Source organism: Podarcis vaucheri (genome assembly GCF_965113315.1).
Source record: "Podarcis vaucheri genome assembly, chromosome: 7".
NCBI lineage: Eukaryota > Metazoa > Chordata > Lepidosauria > Squamata > Lacertidae > Podarcis > Podarcis vaucheri.
Genome location: NC_138765.1, coordinates 23,826,745 through 23,845,837, shown reverse-complemented (window position 1 = coordinate 23,845,837; position 19,093 = coordinate 23,826,745). Strand labels below are relative to the sequence as shown.

General features: G+C 49.5%; 1 protein-coding gene across 1 annotated transcript in view; it reads right to left on the bottom strand.

The window, feature by feature from the left end:
* Window positions 1-8,276: 8,276 nt before the first annotated feature.
* Window positions 8,277-19,093, bottom strand: part of FOXO6 (forkhead box O6) — a 122,927-nt gene continuing 112,110 nt past the window's right edge. The window contains exon 2 of the mRNA XM_082231642.1: window positions 8,277-12,171. Within this exon, the coding sequence (XP_082087768.1) occupies window positions 10,708-12,171 (1,464 nt within the window). The 3' untranslated portion in view covers window positions 8,277-10,707. The remainder of the gene's footprint in view (window positions 12,172-19,093) is intronic.

Sequence of the window (19,093 nt, the reverse complement as noted above, 5' to 3'; positions counted from 1 at the left end):
AAGAGTGTTTTAAATGTACGGTGCGGATGTGTCCCCTCTCATTCTCATGAACTCAGCTTCTTGACTCTGCCTTAGGAGCAAAAAAGACACGTCCACACAAACATGCCTCTTCTAGGGTACGAGGCAGAGCCGAAGGGGTTTTCTCTTCTGGGCTAAGCTCTCTTCCCCTCAGGGGACATCCCACAAAAAAGAAGCAGTGTAAGAAGCATTTACATTATACCCTCCTAAAAAACTGCCTAGGGGAAGCAGAGGGGGAAATGGAAACTTGAAAGAGGGTTGAGAGTAGAAAGAGCATCACCCCAGCTGCGCATGTGCGCACAGATGCACACTAACCCCTCAGCCTGTATCCCATCAATGGTAATGTCGAGGAGGATGTTCTGTATATATTTAGAGTTTATTTTCATGGTGTGTGTGTTTTCCCCCTTTGTCTGTAATACCTTTGTTCCTTTTGCAACATTTGTGTGGTTTTTTTAAAATAATAATAATAATCTTGCTGTGCTTTGCATATGCACTTTTGCCTGTTCTCCCTTTGCTTTCATTTTTCATTTCCCTTAATCTGTAAACTGATCACTGTTAGCTTTTGCCTTTGCTGCATTCATTTGCCTATATATAGAACTTTTTTGTCTATTTTTGTTTCCCTGTTTTCATTACTACTCTCCTACTGAATTTTCAGGTACAGACATCCAGATCTAAAATGAGTCATTTGCTCTGGTTCGGTTTCTTACTTTTCCTCCTTCTTTTTCTTTTTAATTTAAATGCTCAAAATGAGCCACAGCACTGTGGCTGGATAAGACTGTGTCGTGCCTATTCTGTACTCACACCTTGAAATTAGTTTTCTAGAGTATTTGCTTATTAGATAACGCCTGGGTTTTCTTCTACCAGAAGGCGAGGAGCTGAGGTTGCTAAAGTTGCCAACTGATCAGGGAAGTGGGCAGGAGGAGGGATCCCAGCTCACTATTCAGGAAGCCCCTGCAGGCTAGCTGCAAACATCTCTTGTGCAAAAATATATTGGGCTGAGAGAACATTGCAGTGAGAGAGCAGATGTACTTATCGGAGCAAAATGTAGTAACAGCAACTTCATTATGTGCAAGAGTGGGGGACCTTAGGCCTTAGATGGGTTGGTAGGGACCAGCCACCATTGCCCGGGGGCCAAATGCAGTTCTCCAAGCCCATACTCTCAAACATTTCTCTGATGAAAATAGGGGCGACCCATTCCATAGTCATAATTTTACACATCTTGCTGGGTTGCCCCAGCCACTCTGGGCGGCTTCCAACATACAGTCATACCTCAGTTTTTGAACAGCTTAGTTCATGAACAACTTGGAACTCGAATGCTACAAACCCGGAAGCCTGCAGCCAATCGGAAGCCACACCTTGGTTTCTGAACATTTCGGAATTCAAACGGACTTCCAGAACTCATTCTGTTCGAAAGCCAAGGTACGACTGTATATAAAGACACAATAAAACATTAAAGTTTTTTTTAAAAAAAAAACACCTTCCCTATACAAGATTGCCTTCAGATGGCTCGGGGGCCATACACTCCAACATTTCTCCAATGAAAATAGGGACATCCTAAGGAAAAGTGGGACATTCAGAAACTGGGATGGCTTCTCTAAATCAAGGACATCCCTGGAAAATAGGAACATTTGGAGGGTCTGCAAGCCTCTTTATCTGGCCCTTATGATTCTTCCTAAACCATCCCCAACCCCAGGTCACAACTTCCCAGCCCTGCTCCACACCCCCAATCTAGATCCAACCCTAAACCTCAGCTGTATTTTTCTATTTTTAGAAATGCCCACATTTCTGTCTTGTCTGGGTTTTTATGGCTCCTGCGACCCACATTAACACAACACACGCCCCATTTTCTCATATTTAAAACAATTTTATTCATGAAAATATGCTGTACAATGCACTATACACAGTTCTTTACATTGCCACATACACAAAAACTAGAATAGCACAATCAAGAAGGTTACATTGCGTACAATATATGTGTGGTGAGAGATAAACAGCCTGTTGAAAACCCTAAGCCCCCCTTGAATCTGTACAGTTATAAATATGAGGAGGGGGGAAAAGACACCATTTTTCTTTTTTCCTTTTTCATTGAGATGTTTGGTTTGGCCCAACCTTTATGCAGAACTTCCTGGCATAGTGCCACCCCCCGCACCGGCCCTTTCTGTGGAGCTAGTGTTTCAATGAGACCTGAACACCGCAGACCTGGTGTGCAGCCTCACCCTGCGCGACCTTCCGCCACATCATGTGAATCAGCTCTCCTGTGCAGGTCTGAAAATGAGGGCACAGTTGCAAAGCACAGGGCATTGCTGATGCAGTACAACTGCGCTTGGTTCAGAGATCTGCATGTCTTACCTGCCTGCTGTATGCACTGTCATGACTCAGCATTGATGAAACTGGGGAGCCGCTAGAAGGAACCCCCTGCCTGCAGCCAATTGCTCCTTACAGTGTAATTGTTTATTTTTTAAAATACAAGCATCCCACAGACCCTGATATGGTGGGCTGAGCCAAGGGCAGCTTTGTACTTGGATATATTGGAGTCACACAACCTGATCTCAGGATCCACAAAACACCGTGACTACACAACCATATAGCAAGGTCCACTCTTGTTCATTCACATAAAGCAGCTCTGCATTCAGTCTAAAAAACAGAGGATTTTCTGAGGATCCAGCTGGCCTTGCTTGGCTTGGAAATTCTGCTCCTATTCCATGATACTGGGTTATGTGAGGGAGAAGGATTTTGCACATGCCCTGTAGCACCCTTTTCTTTTTTTTAAAAAAAATTACTTCATAAGTTCCTCAGTTGAACCTTGGCTAAGCACTGGCTGTATTACACAAGGAGTTGGGCAAAGAGTTTTCAGGAAGTTGGAAAGGGAGTAAGAGTCATCACGGAACGCTCCTTACTCACATCAGCGCAGAAGCTTGTCTTCCCTGGGGAGATGGAATCACACCCATGCGGGCCAGTGGCGTTTTGGCCCTTCTGAATCAGCATTGGATTGGTGACACCAGTGGCGTAGTGTGGGGGGTGCAGGGGGGGCCGGCCGCACCGGGCGCAACATCTGGGGGTTAGGGTTAGGGGGCACAAATCCACGGGTTAGGGGGCGCAAATTACTTGCCTTGCCCCGGGTGCTGACAACCCACGCTACGCCACTGGGTGACACGAGTACAACAGTGGAAAGCATAATCATCTTTCAGTTTTGAGCACAATTTGTCCTTCCACCCACCCAAAAAGAAGGCGAATTAAAAGAAAACAGAGGGAGGAGCACCCCCAAATGTAGGCTCGGTTTAATGAATTGTTTCCAGCAGAATTCTTTGACGTTTTAGCTGAGGATTGTGTCCAACCAAGCCCTGCTCAGAGTAGAGCTACCAAAGTCAACGGACCTAACTTAGTCATGTGCATCAATGCCAGTGTGTTCACTCTGGGGATGACCAGAAATCCTAAGTCACTGGAGCGCTAAGTGTTAATGGAAAAGTGAGGGCACGCCTTGCTTCCCTGTTGTAGCTGATGGGTGCCACAGTGCCTGAAGCTACAAGGACATGGGCCATGCCACGTGCATTCTCGGCCATGTAGCACACAAGACGTCTCCTCTGCTTGGCACTTGCTTCATGAAGCTATTCCAAGGCAGGCAGGCGAGACGTGGGTGGTCTCAGGATTGTCAGCCGCATTCACAGGTTTCAGTGACTTAATGGGAAGGGGACAAGGAAAGCCTGCAGAGGCCAAATCAACTGATGGACCATCGGGGTGGTCAAAGCTGCTTCTGTTGGCAAGCTTGGCCGCTGACCCTCAAGTCAGGGCTACAGGCTGAGTATCCCCATAGAAGCCCAGGTGGGTGGGTGGCAGTAAATAAATAAATCTCAATTTCCAAGGCAACCAGTGAACTATCCCACACACTCCCATGATTTCAGGTTTTTTTTCTGCCACCTCAGTTGCTCTCCGTCTCCCTGCTCATCGCCACCATCCCTCCAAGGCCACTGCCTTCCTAAGCGGCTGCGATCGGCTCCTCGGCCCACCCCTGCCCAGCCCTCGCTCGACCCCCCAGCCCCTCAGCGCTGCACTGCACTTCCACAAAAAAGACGGTAAAACACGACGCTTAGCAAATATGACTCCATTGCACACACGATGACCTCACGGTTAACACACCACAAAGATCGCTGAGCAAAGAGGGGCGCTTCCTGCTGCTGGGGGAGGGGTCTCTCTGGTTGAGCCTGCTGTGTGGCCAGGTAGCATATGAGGGGGGCTAGCCTCTCCTCCTGCCCTCCACAAAATTGGGGTCACAGCTTGGGGTGCACTGGGAGAGGGGCCTTTTTCGTCTCTCAGTCTCCTTGCATTAACACTGGGGGACATGATTTGATTTGTACTGTACAGGTTTTGGTCTGTACAGAGTGAGAGCAGGCATTTTCTCCACTTCTATCCTCCTTCCAGGTTCTCCTTCCTTTCTCTCCATCACTTCAAGATCAAGGGTGTGGGTGTGTGCACATGCGCATTCACAAAAGATTAAATGGAGGCAGTTGGGTTCCTAATCCTCAGGGAACAGACACACACACACACACACACACACACACACACACACACACACACACACCCTTGCTCCACAAGCAACAAATACTTGACAGCCTGCCACTTCTGTGTACGGCAGACTGCTGGCACTGGACTTGCCGCTCCGATTATGATTAGTGCTCTCGTCCAATCCATTTGGGAAACTAAGGCTGAAATTATTAAAATGATCTCAGGAGCTGGACCAAAATAATTATAGTAGTAAAAAAAAAGAAAAAAAGAGCATCATTGCAATAATGGTTACAAACAAACAAAAAGAATCAAAATATATTAAATTCAGTACATGATCCAGCAATGTAAACATTTATAGCCTGTGAGCCCATCTGAAGTTATTTAATTATTATTATTATTATTAGCCTGGAGCTGATAGAAACCCAGAGCAAAGAGGAACGCAGGCTACTCCAACACATATCTTGCCAGTCTCATGGGCAAAAATGGGAGGGAAACCCTCCCCTTCTTATGGGTTGTAGCAAGACATGTTGCCCAAATCCTGATAGGCTTTTGGAACCTGGTCCACGTGCAAATCACAGGGGGGTGGGGTAGGGGAGACGCAGAATAATGGTGGGGTAAAATAAATAGCTGTGATGTGGTGGCAAGCCGAGGAAGGGGGAGAGGAGAGTGGATGCACTTTTTTCTCTCTCTCGTTGTCCAGAAACTGTGCTGTGACATGAACAGAAAGCAAGAGCCGAGGCTATCCTTAAGATAATCTGCCTGGAGGCCACCCTCACTTCTCTATTCATAATGTTTACCTTGGCAGAGAGCACCCTTCCGTTCCACACTAAAGAGACACTTAAGTTATGCCCATTCCTGCCTATGAAGACGGAGGGCCACAGGGGAAATCTGGGTGGGAAGGTCACGCCCCGTGCAAAACAACTGAGGGAGGAGCACTATGGCACGGGAGCACTATGAAATAAATGATCTCTTTCCACACACTCTGTGAAATTATGTCATTTTCATTAGAGGGAATTCAGCCTCTGAAAAAATTTCCGTTAGAAACATGTTTCTTTCTGCATGGTAATATGATGGTCTACGTAGCATCCTGCTCCCTCCCCTCTAGTTCAAGTCACGGGCAACGGGCTGTGCAGTTGCATCTGGTGGTCCCAGATACAGATCTGCTTCTTCCGGCACACCAGAGTGTGCAAGCAGCCAGCTCAAAAGCAGAGCTGGGCTAAATGTGCCCCCCCCACCGCCAGAAGCTGAATATTATTCCCACCATCTGTGGAAGTAGCAGGGAGGGAGGTATTCAATTATTTTTGGAGGTGGACAAATTTCTTTTAAAGATCATCTCATCTTCAGCTTAAATACAAGGAAGCTGAGGGCTTTTTTCTTCTTTTGCACAACGGAAAAGAAGCAGTCAGGATAGAAGAATCTGACACTTTTGGTTTCTCCCAGTTTCTAATTTACCCAACCTTAAATTCTCCAGGTATTCATATCTGTCAGGGGTTCAGAAGCAGAGACGCAGAGAAGGGTGGAAACAGAGAGCGAGGGGGAGGAAGCCGAAGGGAGAATGAGTGATGATGACGACCCGAGATCTCCAAGCCTAAGCAGTGAGTCAGAGGACTCCCAAAAGGGAGCCCCAGTGAGCAGAGCAAGGGGGGGATCCGGGGGGACACCCCAGGAGGAAGGGAACAGAGGAGATTCAGAGAGCAGCAGCTGGAAGTCGGGACCCACGCTCATAACTGAGGGCGGCAGCAGCTGGAAGTCGGGACCCACGCTCAAGACTGAGAGCAGCAGGGAGGAAGGTAGCCAGGCATCGGGTTCCGGAGGCTGTCAGCAGGAGGGAGGGCACGAGTCAGGGGTGGTCACGCCCTCCTCAGAGAGCGAGGCAACGGTTAAGAGGAAAGTAGAGAGTTGGGCGCGCGCGCCAAGTTCAAATGCAGCGGAAGCTGGAGCAGTAAGCAGCCCGGAGAGTGAGCCAGGTCCTAAAGCCCGCCGCAAGGAGGCAGAAGGATCAGGGGGGTCAGCGTCAGAGGAGAGTAGAAGGGAGGAGGCCCAGGGGGGCAGAAGGACCCAGAGACGTAGGGAGAGGCGAAGGAGGTGGGGCAAGGCTAGGGTATTAAGCTGGTGTGCAAGAGGCGGGGACTCAGACGGGTCTTCGCCGACCTAGAGCAGAAGGTGTAGAGCTGCACGCTGCAGTTCGGAAATGAAACCTGTAACTCAATAAAGACTCTTTTAAAGTGGACGCTGTGTGGCGTGGTCCTATGTGAGCTGGGACCTGGTAGCAGCTCTGACAATATCGTTTCACTTTTTTAAAAAAAAGTCCTCCTGAAAATACATCAACATTTTAGTGCAAATTTCTCCTAATATACCCATGTTTGTATGCATTTTTGCCTAATATACATGTGCCTTTTTGAGTGTTACTTTAACATATGCACTTCAATGTACCCTCTACTCTTGTATGTTCTTTTTTTTGTGTACGCATTATTTGGCTGGAGAACTGCCTTTCAAAATTCAGGCATGTGCAGATTTTGAAAGATGGCTGTTTTTAAGTTTGTGTATTGTTTTGGAAAGTACAAATTGGGTGGATTCATCTTTAAATGCGGGCTGAGTCAAATTTCTCCCCTAAGAAACAGTGGCTTGGCAGCTCCGGTTATGGCCCTGGAAAGGAATGTCCCTAGGGACTATCATGCAAAAGGGGGGGCAGCCAGGAGATCCCCCTGAGAATGAAGCCATCTCATCACATAGCATCACACTGAGGCGCATGTTCCAGGAGCATGGCCAGGGACACTGAGCTGCAGCCTGAAGCAGTGGCAAGGCTTCCTTGTTGCTTAAAAACAAAACCCAGCCCTTCGTATGCAGCCAGAACAGATAGGTGCACTTTTAAAGACTCCACCTGAGCTATGTACCCAGAAAGCTCTTTTCTGCACATGACACTCCCCTGCTCCTTCAGAGTGACCAAATCATAAACTTTACCCCTTTTTAATCACAGTGCTGATGGTTTTCATTTCTCAAGTTTTGTTTAGATTCCACGGGACAAAGCCGTGATTCGCAATCTCAAACATAAAAGTAGATTTGGAATTATTGGTTGAATGGATGTGGTGGGGAAGACCCAGGCACCACTGAAACAGTCTTAAGGTCCCTCTGGTTTTTAAGGGAAGCATCTAAGCACACCTAAGGGGACAATGGCTGAAAAGACTACATGATCACTGTGCGTTTTAATCCAGGTGTGCTCCAATCACATTGGAAGATGGGCAGGGAGCTGATTTGGTGAGCACAAGAGGAGGGAATCGTCCCTTAGGGGCAGCACACAGCTTTTTGCCTGCAGAAGATCCCCTGGAATCTCCCAATTCAAAAGATCAAGGAGCAGGCAATGAGGAAGGGCTGCTTCCTGTGCTTTATGATTCCAGTGTGGCTGATAGCTCAGTGGCAGAGCATATGTTTTGCAGTTCCTGGGTCCAATCCCCAGGATCCCTAGTTATAACACAGCAGGTCACTGGGAAGACTACTATCTGAGTGAGACCCTGACAGTCAGACTAGACGAACGAGGTTTGATGGACAAAGCATCTGATCTAGTAGAACAAAGCAGCTCCCCTGTACTCCTGCACGGGGTGTCCTGGCGAGGAGTATGGGACCTTCCCTTGTCTTTCACTTTCCTCCCTCTCCTCCTTTCCTGTTATTAGCCAGGCTTAATATGGATTTTGGAGCCCAGCTCTGGCTGATGCAAAGGAAATGTTTCTAGGGGGCTTAGCTCATGGGACTTACTGTAACAACTTCATGTTGACTTCCATCACCCATATTTCGGGGGGTGGGGGGAAGCACTGCTCATTGTCTTCTTTCCATGATTCCAAGAAGAGGGACAAGTGGTTCAAAATAAGCATAGCTGTGCTAGTTTTCTTAATTTGCCATGTTCAGACAAGCTGACATTGACTCTCTTGTTCATGGAGTTTTGGCATCCCTGGACAGGCCCAGCCTCCTTTTAATAAACAAGCAAGGGGGTGTCAAGGAGCACCTTTGGAAGTGACATCATAAAGACAGGGTGTCAGGGTGGTGGGAGAGGAAGCGAGGAAGTACGTGATCCACACTTCCCTGCTCCCAAAACACACACATCTCATCAAGCGGTGCCATGAGAGAGAGAGAGGCAGAAATCTCACTAGAGCTCTGTATCCAGGCCCATGTTTTTTGTGCAGAAGGTCCCAGGTTCTACCCCAGGCATCTTCAGATAGGAAGACCTCTCAATGAAACCCACAAGAGCCTCTGCCAGCCAGTGTAGAGAACATGGAGTTTGATGGACCCAACACTCTGTATAAGGCAATTTGATATGTTTCATATCACAGAGAACAGGAAGCCCTCAAATAATGTGGGCATTCGGTGACCCAGAGGAGGGAAGCCCTGCCTAGCTACAACTAGAGGTGCTATCAGAAACTGATCACATTTCCAAACTCTGCAGGCTACTGACACCTATCCTTATTGTTACAGGGTGAACGTTTCAGATGGCCCAATTGACAGGTCCTGACTTTTTGCAAAAAAAGTATGCTGATATAGACAGAATCTATGGCTGTCCAGCAGGACTTTGTATGGCACTCCAGTACTTTTAAGAGCTCCACACTGAGGAGAACCCCTAGTTTCACACAGCACCTGTTTCCCCTAATCATCACTAACATCCGTCCACCATTAACCTGCTATGGGCTATCTAAGTAGAAAACTAGTTACTTTGAGGTGTCTTGGGCTCCTCCATTTTCAGCCTTCGAACTACCAAAATGAGGGCCTCGGTCCCTCGATGTGGCTTTCATGGGAAGCCACATCACCTCTCCTAGCCTAGATGATCTTGGGCTGGTCAAATTCCAGATTTTCGCCAATAGCCCTCCTTCTCCACCCCTGTGTCTGTGTGTATCTCAGTTTATTGCACCTTCCTCCCCACTTCCTGAATCTTTACCTGCTATAGCTGCCCTCCTCGCTTTACAGGCTACAAGTTCCCACGCAAACCTAGCAAGGGTTGCATTGGCAATGGTGAGCCTTCGCAGGCCACAGGGTGCATACCGCCAGAATAAATAGTTGCCACTGTTCCCCATCCCTGCCTCTCTGCTTACCCTGGCCGTTTCCCAGGCCAGCAGCAACAGCAGTCACCATGCCAAACCTGTGGCTGGCTCTTAACGTAGCAGTAAGTGCCACTCATGTGTGCAAAAAGTTGTGCAGTGCTTGCGCACTGAAGCAGACCCATGCTGGCACACATGCCTCTGCTTGTGCTGTACGCACACACATTTCATGCCCCCAACTGCCTGTTGTTTCTTGTTGCAAGCATGGGGTTGGGGTGTGTGTGAAAAAGCTGGCGTTGCTCAGATCAGCTTCCCTTTGCACAGTGGGCTATGGAAACCACAATGTCAGTTGCTGGATCGACAACGGTTGGGGGGAGCCCCTCCCTTCTGCACCAGCCATGCCATGAGTGTGATTGCAGGTGGGAACAGCTGGGCAGGGATGGTAGCAGAGCAAAATGATATTACAACTGCCTTTAGTGCTGCAAGCTTCTCCCCTGCAGCTCTTGGTGCTGCTATCTGTCAAGACCGCGCAGAGCCCCATCCCCCACCATAATAAAAGTAAGGGGATCCTAAGCTACTGGCCTTTGCCAAAGGAGTGTCACAGATGGGCAAGGGCCAGGAAATGGAGCTAAGGAAATTAGATTTGAGCGGTACTGAAAACAATTAGGAAAGGGGTGAATGAAAAGCCAGAGCTGTCAATTCACTGAGGCTACCTAGGCCACCGTGGAGACCCAGATGACTCTTCTAGCCACAAATCACTAGTTCCCTCTTTCTGTGCAATAGTGCAGGTGCCCAGGAAGGGAGGGGGGAGGGGAGGGGGGAGGGAAGGGGGTTGGCGGGCAGCAGCTCTGCAATGCCATGGCTAACTTGTGCCTATTGCACACATCAAAGACAGATCTGACTTACTGCACGATACACCTGGCACAAGCGAGTAGTCGCCGGTACCTTTCAAAACATTTTACCCTACATTGTGTATTTGTGTGTGTGTGTGTGTATGTGTGTGTTTAGTGTTGTCGTCAAGTTTAAACAGATGGCTCTAGCCTGGCTGAACAAATGAAGGCAAAGAAAATAAGAAAGGCGGAGTAGGGCAGGGGAGAAAGTTTGTTTCCACACACACCCCACCCTCTCATCCTGCTGACTGGTGGGTCAGAGTTGTCTGAAGCAGGTCTCACCCAGGCACCCAGCTCTGATTGGTGGGCTGCGGGGCGCTGGGCAAAGTGGCCATGTTGAGGCCGTTTTGCGGTGGAAGAGCTGAGTCAAAGTTGAAGTCCATCTCATCGCTGTCCATAAAGTCGTTGAGGATGATGGACTCCACGTCGCACTCCAAGCTACCGTTGAACATGTCCAAGTCCAAGTCTGCTGGGAATCTGTCCTGGCCCAAAACAGGGGTGTGCATGGCTTCTGGGTAGGGTCCCTGCAAGGAGTCTAGCAGACTCATGTGCGCCCCTTGGTTGTTGATGTAGGAATGGATGTGCCCGTGATGGGGCATGGCCACCATGCTGCAAGAGTCATTGGGCAGGCTCATAAGGCTGATAGGAGAGGGTAAGGCACTGTTGCTGATCGGGTGGTGGTGGTGGTGGCTGGCTGGTGACGGGTGGTACAACGCGTTGCTCTTCATGAGGGACGACGAGTGGGGAGGGTAGGGGACAAGACCTATCTCGCCGCCGCCACCGCCGCCGCCACACACAAGGGGGTTTTGTCTGTGGCCGCGGGGTGGCCCCATGCTGCTGGCTTGCGGCATGTGCGCCTCGCCCTCTTTGTGGGCGTAGGAGATGGAGGAGAGCAGGTCCTGCAAGGAGGCATTGCGGTAGGAGTTCATGGGAGCAAAGGTGGCCTGCTTGTTCTCCTGGATGGTCTGCATGGGCAGGCGGCGCATAAGGCTCATGGCCGGCTGGCTGTAGATGGTCCCGCAGTAGGTGCTCCCTCCTCCTCCTCCTCCTCCTCCACCGCCACCTCCTCCTCCTCCGCCCCCAGCGCCCACAGCAGAGCACTTGGAGTTGAAGCTGAAGCTGGAGTTCCTCTGCCGGAGGCCCCCGGCAGGCAGCGGCTGGGCAGGGCTCATGCTGTAGTTGTCCTGCAGGTCTTCCAGGAGGCTCTCACCAAGGCTCTCGTTCAGGTTGATGGTGCCAGTGAGATCGGTCAGCCGGGGCATCTCCACGGAGCAGCGGGCGTTCAAGGAGGGAGACATGGTGCTGGATGGGCTGGGGTACATCAGCGGGGAGGACGGAGTCCCGTCGTCCTCTTCCAGCTCGTCCGGCTCGTGGTTGGCCATGATGGGGGAGAGGCGCCCGCTCAAGGTGCTGGCCGAGGAGTTGGCCCGCGTCCGGAAGTCGGCCCAAGCGTCGTACTCCTCGCTCGCATGGGAGTTAGGGCTCTCTGACCACTTGGCCTGCTGGCTGGCCGGGCTCTCCTCTCCACGCTCCTGGGCTGCCTGCAGCTGCTTTTTCTTGCTGGCTTTGCCCTTGATCCGCAGGAACTTGCTGTTGTTGTCCATGGAGACGGCTCGCCTACGGGGCGTCTTGCCGGTTTTGCCCCCTTCGGGGTTCAGCATCCACCAGGAGCTCTTGCCCGTGCCCTCGTTCTGCACGCGGATGAAGCGGGTGTGCAGAGACAGGTTGTGCCGGATCGAGTTCTGCAGACAGAGTGGGAGACAAAAGAAGAAGACCCCCATCAATACCAGCCAGAGAAGCAGCCCAAGCCCACTGTACCATCACACAAGGCCACCAGTGGCAGCAGCCAATGCCTCCAAACTTTCAAAGTTATCAGAAGAACATCAGAAAAGCCTGCTGAATCAGGCCAGTGGCCCATTTAGTCCAGCATCTGGTTTTCACAGTGGCTAGTCAGATGCCTACAGGATGCTCATAAGCAGCATCTTTGTAGTCTTAAGACCTTAAGCCAAGGGACTCTCTGGACCTCTCTGTCTGACCCACCCATGGAACTCTCCCCAGTAATTCCCCCCTCTCTCCAGGCCATACTCTCCACTGGCCCTGGTTTGCACACCAACATTTTTGCCTGGCTGGAAAATGTTCGTGAACCACGTCTGGGTGTGCACGTGAATGTGTGTAGTAAAGGTAAAAGAAAAAAGGTATAGGACCCATGGACAGTTAAGTCCAATCAAAGGCAGCTATGGGGTTGTGGCGCTCATCTCGCTTTCAGGACGAGTGTTTCAGGCCGGCTGTGCAAACTAGCAAGTGTGCACCCTTTCACTTGCACCTGACTAAGCACCGCTTGTTCAGTGCCATGTGTGAACACGCCTAAGGCAAGATTCATGCCATGCATTTAAAGCCCTATGATAGCACTTTAAAAAGACAGAGCTTCCCTTCCCAAAGAATCCTGGGAGCTGTAGTTTGTTAAGGGTACCAAGACACACACACACACCATTCCCTGCCCAGGGCTACAATATTCAAGGTTGGTTTTACAACCAATCCCTCTTCCCAGGGAATTATGGGAACTGTAGTTCTGTGAAGAAACCAGGGGTCTCCCAGCAACTCTCAACACCTTTAACAAACTACAGTTCCTAGAATTATTGAGGGGCAGGGAAGCCACGACTGTTCGAAGTGGTACCATAGTGCTTTAAATGTATGGTAGAAGAAGAAGAAGAAGAAGAAGAGTTTGGATTTGATATCCCGCCTTTCACTCCCCTTCAGGAGTCTCAAAGCGGCTAACATTCTCCTTGCCCTTCCTCCCCCACAACAAACACTCTGTGAGGTGAGTGGGGCTGAGAGACTTCACAGAAGTGTGACTGGCCCAAGGTCACCCAGCAGCTGCATGTGGAGGAGCGGAGACTCGAACCCGGTTCCCCAGATTACGAGACTACCGCTCTTAACCACTACACCACACTGGTATGGATGATAGGCTTGCCACCTGTTCTGTAAAATACAGGATTGTCCCGTATTTCAATGTAAAATGCTACATCCTGTATTGATACAATTTTGGCCTGTATTTCAGGTCTTCTCTCTCTGCCAAGTTAGGGATCCTCTACAAATGAATGTGTTTGAAAGGGTGTGTGAAAGGTCATGTATTTAAGCTTTGCGTAGCCAAGCACAGACAGATGTAGAAATTCAGATGGGGGGGGGTCGTCCCCCAACTGCCCTGCCCCACCCTGTCCTGAATTTTGCCATAACAAAGGTGGCAACTCTAGATGTGCCCTAAGTGCAAGGAACTTCCCGCTCCAGGTAGGAGTCGGGCATCATTATTTAACAGTCCCTGAAGACTGGAGATTGCTGGAAACAGCCCGGCTACCCTTTCCCAGTTCTGCTTCTCCTGGAGAAACGGCCACTTTTCTGCTTCACTCAAACATGACATCCGTGCCTGCCCAGACGCTTGGGCAAGTTGGCACCCCGAGAGATCCTTGAGTGCCCCATTCAGTGGCTCTGTGACGGAAAGGCCTCTCCAGGTCCCCCATTCCCATGGCAGACAAAGACCCTTGCAGCAGCTGGAGCTGCAGCTATGCCAAGGGCTCTTTGCCATTGGATTCACCCCCCCCCCTTTATTTTTTTCAACACCATCCAAAAAAGCAAGCTTAAACATGGCAAATGGAGTTGCGGCGGGAGAGGGGGGGTGGGCGGGAGGTGTCTCTCTCTGCTCTTTCAGCTCCCAGCGATGCCTTTGATTCTAATGCCTGGCGGGCAAAGAGAGCCAGCAGGGAATTTGATCCATGGCAAGCGTGGGACGCTGAGAAACTCTCGCCTGTGACCTGTGGATTATTCCTCTGCTTCCATCCAAAGGAATTTTCCCATGGAATTCTCAGTGGGGCTCTGCACAGCTGATTAGCCTGGCAGACAATAGCGAGAGGCAAAGCGCCGCTGCCGCGGACTGCATGCCCGTTGTGGTCCAAAGGGCATGGGTGGCAATTGGATTCAGCCTCTCATGCCCAGCTGCTGGTGCAAGCAGCAAGGAGATGGGAGAGACCTCCGTCGTGCATAGGGCAGTGGATGGTGCCAGCATCAAATACTGGCACCTGCTGAGGCTGGTGACCAGTAGGAGGCCCGCTGCCAATTCCTGGAACATCCTAGACCCATGGCTGGTGCTCCTTGCTCTCTGCCACCAGTTCACTTGCCTTCTTCAAGCAACTGGGCAACAAGATGAGAGGGGGGGAGGACCAGGAGGGTTTCCCCCCCTGAAAACCTTGACCATCAAGCTTATCCTCATGGATTTTGTCTAATTCCTTATCTTGCTCCTTGACCTCAAAGAGAAGCAAACATACACAAACACCTCGGTTCCACTAAAAATAAAAACAATCATTGAATTATTGTATATTTTGGATTGTGTCCAACTTAGGCCACATTCATGACATACATTTAAAGCACTATGAAGCCACTTTAAGCTGTCACAGCTTCTGCCAAAGAATTCTGGGAAGTGTAGTTTGTTAAGGGTGCTGAGAGTTATTATCCTACACACACACCCGAGCTATAGTTCTCAGAGTGGGAGGGGAATAGGGGTCATGAGTCCAAACATCTCGCAGCAACCTCAATAAACTACAGCTAGCTCCCCAAATCTGTCCAGGTAGACCCTTATGGTGAAATAATCCATCTCCGTCTCTCAGACTAATCAATCTCAAATCTCAGACTAATCAATATGAAGATAAAATTAAATAGTCCTTATTTCCTGCCCTGCCCTTCTTTTAGAAAAGGTGGGGCACAAATATGAGTAGCTACACCCCCAACTTATCAGGTGTCTTTGGTATGAAGCACACCTCTTGCCTCAGTTTCCTAAATCTGCAAAATGGGAATGCTTCACGTCAAATAAGAGATAGGAAACACTGTGTATACCCTGTACTTTAAACATACATTCCAAATCTGGAGCCTTTATGAATTATGCAAAATAATTTACATGCATCTGCTTAGTTTGCATAATTTATTCAGTTTCCCCTAATTGCAGCGGCAGGCAAGGAACTATGAACAATTTTGGAGCCTCGGTCCCTGACTCCTGAAATAACTTCCCGTTCAGCCTCGCCCTGGATTCTGCAATTGCAGCAGTTGTTCCTCCTCGCACACTTTCATCTTTACCTCCTTAAGGACTAGAAACATGCATGCTTCCAAACAAAAACTGGGCTTCTCTGCATGCCAAATCATGTGCTCATGTAGTGCAGCTGGAGAATATGCAGAGGGAAATCATCCAGAGGCCAAAGTAGGCTGACAACTGGAATTGGAGAAATGAGTGTAATTGGTGCCTGATTTAGCTCTCTGTGGAACTCCCAGGCTGACGGATTCCAGCCTCAGCAGAGGCTGGTTCTGTAAGGAGAGGTGAGCTGACTGCTCCTTTAGTCTGGAGCTGAGGAGGTGATCTGCTGGGGCCAGGGCTGAATCTATCACACAAGCACCTGCATCAGACATGGGGATGGGAGCACATTTCCAATATTGCCTGATGACAGGACGGCTGAGGAGTCTGCAGAGAGTTGGTGCCATGCCTCTGTCCAGAGGCATACTAATGAGCAGGCAAGCAAGTTACAGGCCCCATATATCATATTATGTAATGGCTTACTTCTCTGCACTTCATTTATTTGGAGATTGCTCGCAGGCTGGCACCTTGCCAGCAGCCACCAAATCCAAGTCTACAGAAATCAATCTCGCGCTGACTGATTAAGCCGTGTTTAGAACTAATTGCTCCTTCGTGTGTGGGGAGAATAAATTATGGGCTTTCATCTCAGCATCTTTAAAATGCAGTGGCAGGTAGGGTCTGGCTGTTAACCCCTTCCATCCTGCAGCTCAGAACCAGCAGGCTCACCTGGAAAGAGACAGAGGGAAGGAAAAATACAGAATCCCGGCTAGGGAATCGAAGGGTTTCTTTCAGGCACTGATTCCCCCTGCACATCCTCAAATGTCCTCACCTGGGTGCTCTTGCCAGCAACTAAGGTACATCATGTTCCTTTTGGGGCACCCAGGAAGAGCACTGCATCATACAGAGGAAGTTGTTTTTAATCAGGTCTGAGTATTGGTCCATCTTAGTGCAAAAATGACTGCCCGGGACTGTAGAATCTCAGGCCGGGAGAGGTGGTTTTTTTGTTTTGTTTTGCAACCCCTGCTATCTGATCCTGGCACTGAACCCAGGACCTTCTGCATGGCCTAACACTGGCCTATAGTCTTTTCCTGATGCCATTTGCCACCTTGCTGCATGCATACAGCCTCTGGCTCCAGCCAACCAGGATTAGATCCCTAGGTTGCAATTCTCTTATTGCAGGGTTGGGGGAAACCTGTGGTCCTGCCGAAGTCTTTGGACTCCAACTCCCACCAGCCCCTGCCAATGGTTACTCAGGGAGGATGGGAGTCCAATAGCTACATTCGCATGCCACGTTTGCTTCACTTTCTAGAATGTGCTATCTCGGGTTCAAAAGCTGCTCCGAAACGCCATACTTTAACCAGAACCGCTTTTGTTATTCCCTAGTGGGAACAATGAAGTTTGCAGAAGCTCATTTCCAACCCCACTGCCACCAGTAAGAAAGGGCTGGGTGGCTTTATTAGAGGTTGTGCTGTGTTAGATGTGATCCCTGATACTGGAAAAGAAATCACCACCAAAGAATCTGGCCCACCCCATTCCCACTGTCGCACTGCCCTAACTCCCAGGTATGTCATTGGAGGGTGATGCACTAGACAGAGGTGCTCCAGGGTTCCAAACTGAAGCAGCCCCTGAGCTGAAAATTAGAATCTCAAAATTGCAGAATTCAGTTTTCACTGTGAAAATTCAGCTTTAAGGGGAAGCCTTTAAAGAAAACAACATCAGCAACAATCCCGGAACCTTAAACACTTTCTCACTAATTGAAGATGATAAAATAAGGTAATAGGTTGTGTGAAATACTCCTTTTACAATTTCCAGAGGGGTAACTATCTTAGTGTTAAGCCTTTTTCAGCAAACACGAACATTTGTGGCACCTTAAAAGCCAAGTGATTTATCATGGCATAAGCATACAACTTACTTTCTTTAACCCCTAAGTGCAACAGCATAAGAAACATGGGAATGCCAAAGCAGCAGCAGGGAGAGAAAAATGGACCACAATGCAGAGAGGTAGCAAAACGTTGCCAGCAGATGGCTGCTCAGAATTTGTGTTTGCTTTCTCCTTCAACGACCACTCACCACTCCTCTCCAGCATGTTTTCAAGCTAAAAATGCTGCCCTGTCCCATCTTCTTAACTAAGGAACCTGCTGTTAGTATGGTTGCCAGGTCAGGAGCATCCCAGACCCTGAAATTTCAGGGCCCAAACTCCTAGGGGGTCCCTGGAGATGGAGGTTAATTGGGAGAGAGGAGAGGAGGAGAGCAGACCCCTCCCACAAGTGTCAATGTTATAAGTTGCAGCCAGCTCTTGCCAGGCTGAAGCTTGCAAGCTGCATGCACTGTTGTTGTTGTTGTTGTTGCTGCTGTTGCCTTTGTTAGGCACTTTTGCCCACCTGGAGCTTCAGACCCTCTGTCTGCCACCTGTTAGGGACCAAGCAAACTTGGAAACTTAAAGTCAGACCTGGAGAATTGGCAACACTAGCAGTGTGAGATAGATTGAGAAAGAGGCTGGTGACTGTGCCAGCCCAGACAGGTCACACTGAGTGCTTGTTCTCCACCAATGCTTGGAACAGGCACTCCCATAGCTGCACAAAATGCCCCTTAAAAAAAAAACCCCACCTAAGAACATTGCTACAGCTACTCTTTCCCCCAGCCAGAAGAGGCTGCCATGTCTCTGCGATTCATGCATGAGGGGACCTGCCAGAGGCAGTTAGTTGCACAAAGAATCACCCTCTTCCCTCCCACTGCACCTCCACTGCCTCTTCGGAAAGGAATGTGAGACGCCGAGAACCCTACATGGAAGCATTATGGCTGTGACAGTGCACCCAGACAGCAGACAGGGGAGCTGTACAGGGACTCAGAACTGCGGCTGGATCTGACAGTGAGCCAGCCCTTCCGAGGGGTGCCTAGGGAAAGTTTAGGAGGAGGTGCGGGATGACTTGCCAGACAAGTCGTGCTTGGTGCCCTCATCAATCTGGGCAGTTTTTGCCTTCGCCTTCAACACTGAGGAAGTGCTCGGATTAAGCAGAGGAGGGAGCTACGTGCCCCTCCCTTCACTGACTCTGCAAGCCATACTGCAGAACACAGCCTACCTTTCTGTTTCTGATTAATCCTAAAGTGAACAGATGATTTGGGTTTTTTGCACACTTTATACCAATCTGACCCCATTTCCTTTCGTGTTTCATCTGCTCTGCCTATCTCCCTTGCATTCAATCTCGACACTATTGTTTCATAACAATATTGCAGAACTTAATTGCTCTGAGCCATCCTACATGATGTGATGAATGGAAAGGCAAGATGAAAAGGGTTTTTTTTGGGGGGGGGACCAGCTACTTCCCACTTTCCTGCTGACACCACCCAAAGGCTTCTATATCAAATTTAGCTTCCACTAGGACCAGGGATGGGGAACTTGTAAGAGAGAACTTGTAAGAGAGACCAGGGATGGGGAACTTGTAAGAGAGCCAGTGTGGTGTAGTGGTTAAGAGCGGTAGTCTCGTAATCTGGGGAACCGGGTTCGCGTCTCCGCTCCTCCACATGCAGCTGCTGGGTGACCTTGGGCCAGTCAC